Source organism: Penaeus chinensis, chromosome 37 (assembly GCF_019202785.1).
Source record: "Penaeus chinensis breed Huanghai No. 1 chromosome 37, ASM1920278v2, whole genome shotgun sequence".
NCBI lineage: Eukaryota > Metazoa > Arthropoda > Malacostraca > Decapoda > Penaeidae > Penaeus > Penaeus chinensis.
The window spans coordinates 5,086,591-5,089,090 of NC_061855.1; the positions used below are offsets into that span (position 1 = coordinate 5,086,591).

Sequence of the window (2,500 nt, forward strand, 5' to 3'; positions counted from 1 at the left end):
TCCGATTCGGAAATGTCGTCATAGACCGTGACTTCTCCCTCTCTCAAGGCAAGGCTCTGCGTGAATCGAGGACTAGGCAGGTGGTGAGGGAGCGTTAGGTCCTCCTGGCCGTGTTTAGGACTGGCGTGAGGATGCGGGGTTTCAGTCTTATGCGGGTCTTCACGCGAAAGAAGATACGGGGGCGAGTCCGTGCACCTGTGGTGAGGAGACAACAAGCACTGGACGTGGTGCGGGGAGGAGGCAGGCTGCAAACGGCGGGGCAACGGAGACGGGACGTGCTCGCTCTGGGCCCGGGGCAGGAGCGGAGGCTGCAGCATGGGAGCGCATTCCGAGCTCGGGTTCACAGAAGCCTCGTCTCGGGCCACGCAGATCTCCACGCATTCCTCACGCTCGATCTGCTGGCAAAAGCAGATGCACTGTATTATATCTAAGGGAAATACATTAACGAAATATTCTATGATACTCGGTTAGATACAGTTAACGCACAGTAAATTAATATTCTCACAAACATGAACCTGCATTAACAGACTCGCAAAAACACACACATTGTGTGTATATATGTATGTATATATATATATATATATATATATATATATATATATATAGAGAGAGAGAGAGAGAGAGAGAGAGAGAGAGAGAGAGAGAGAGAACCCCCTTTTTTTTTTTGGGGGGAAAGGGGGGGGGCGCGGGGGTTTGGGGGGGGGGGGGGGGCCCCCCCTTTTTGGGGGTTTTAAAAAAAAAAGGGGGCCCGGCCTTTGGGGGGCCCCCCCCCGGGGGGGGGGGCCTTGGGCGGGGGGGGGCCCCGGGGGGGTTTGGGGGGGGGGAAGGGGGGGGGGGGTTTTTTAAAAAGGGGGGGAACCCCCCTTCCCCCCCCCGGGGGGTTTTTTAAAATTTTTTCCCCCCTTTGGGAAAAAAAAAAAAAAAAGGGGGGTTTTGGGGGGGGTTTTTTTTTAAAAAAAAACCCCCCCCCTTTTTGGGAAAAAAGGGGGGTTTTTTAAATTTTTAAAAAAAAATTTAAAGGGGGGGGGGAGGGGGGAAAGGGGGGGAAGGGGGGGGGGGGGGGGGGAGGGGGGGGGGGGGGGGGGGGGGGGGGGGGGGGGTTTTTTGGGGGGGGAAAAAAAAGGGGGGGAAAAAGGGGGAAAAGGGGGGGAAAAAGGGGGAAATAAAAAAAATTTTGGGGGGGGGGTTTTTAAAAGGGAAAAAAAAAAAAAACCCAAAAGAAAAAAAAAACCCCGGGGGGTTTTTTTTAAAAAAAAAAAAAAAAAAAAAAGAGAGAAAAAGGGGAAAAAAGGGGGAGAGAGAGGAGAAAAAGGGGGGGAAAGAAAAAAAGGAAAAAAAAAAAAAAAAGGAGGGGGGGGAAAAAAAGAGAGAGAAAAAAGGAAATTTTTAAAAAAAAAAAAATTTTGGGGGGAAGAGGGAAGGAGAGGGGGGGGGGGGAGGAGAAAAAAGAGGAGGGAAAAAGGAGGAGAGAGGAGAGAGAGGGGAAAAAAGGGGGGGAGAGGAAAAAAAGGGGAAAGGAGGGGGGAAAAAGGGAGAGGGGGGGGGGGGGGGAAAAGGGGGAAAAGGGGGGGGGGAGGGAAAAAAAAAAAAAAAAAGGGGGGGGGGAGAGGGGGGAAAAGAGAGAGAGAGAGGGGGGGGAGAAAAAAGGAAAAGGAGAAAGAAAGGAGAGAGGGGGGAGAAAAAGGAGAAAAAAGAAAAAAAAAAGGGGAGAGAGGAAAGAAAATTAGAGAGAGAAAGAAAAAGGGGGGGGGGGGAGAGGGGGGAGAAAGAGAGAGAGGGGGGGGGGAAAAAAAAAAAAAAGAAAAGGAAAAAAAGGAGAGAGGAGAAAAAAAAAGGGGGGGAGGGGGGGTTTTTGGGGGGGGGGGGGGTTTTTAAAAAAAATTTTTAAAAAAATTTAAAAGGGAAGGGGGGGAAAAAAAAGGGGGAAAAAAAAAAAAAAGGGAAAAAAAAAAAATTTTTTTAACCGGGCCCCCCCCCGGGGGAAAATAAAAAAAAGGAAAAAAGGGGGGAAAAAAAAAGGGGGGGGAAAAAAAAAAAAGGGAAAAAAAAAAGGGGGGGGGGAAAAAAAAAAAAGGGGGGAGGGGAAAAAAAAAAAAAAATTTTTTGAAAAAAAAAAAAAAAAAAATTTTTTTTTAAAAGGTTTTTAAAAAATTTTTTAAAAAATTTTTTTTGGGTTTTTCCCTTTTTTTTTAAACCCCCTTTTTTGAGATTTTTTTTTTGGGGGTTTTAAAAAAACCCCTTTTTTTTTTTTTCCCCCTTTTTTCCCCCCTTTTTTTTAAAAAAAAAAAATTTAAAAAAATTTTTTTTTTTTTTTTTTTAAAAAAGGGGGGGTTTTTTCCCAAAAAAAAAAGGGGGAAAAAATTTTTTCCGGGTTTTGGGGGAAAAGGGAAAAACCCCCCAATTTTAAAAAAAAAAACCCCCCCCCAAAAAACCCCTTTTTCTTTTTTCCCCCCCCCCCCCAAAAAAAAACCCCCCCCCCCTTTTTTAAACCCCCCCCCCC

At 46.2% G+C, this 2,500-nt stretch overlaps 1 protein-coding gene across 1 annotated transcript in view; it reads right to left on the bottom strand.

Moving 5' to 3' along the window:
- The window catches only part of LOC125045268, a 15,796-nt gene that overhangs the window by 1,202 nt on the left and 12,094 nt on the right, over positions 1 to 2,500 (bottom strand). Inside the window, exon 7 of the mRNA XM_047642472.1 lies at positions 1 to 395. This exon is cut by the window's left edge and continues 1,202 nt beyond it. Coding sequence (XP_047498428.1) covers positions 1 to 395 — 395 coding nt within the window. The remainder of the gene's footprint in view (positions 396 to 2,500) is intronic.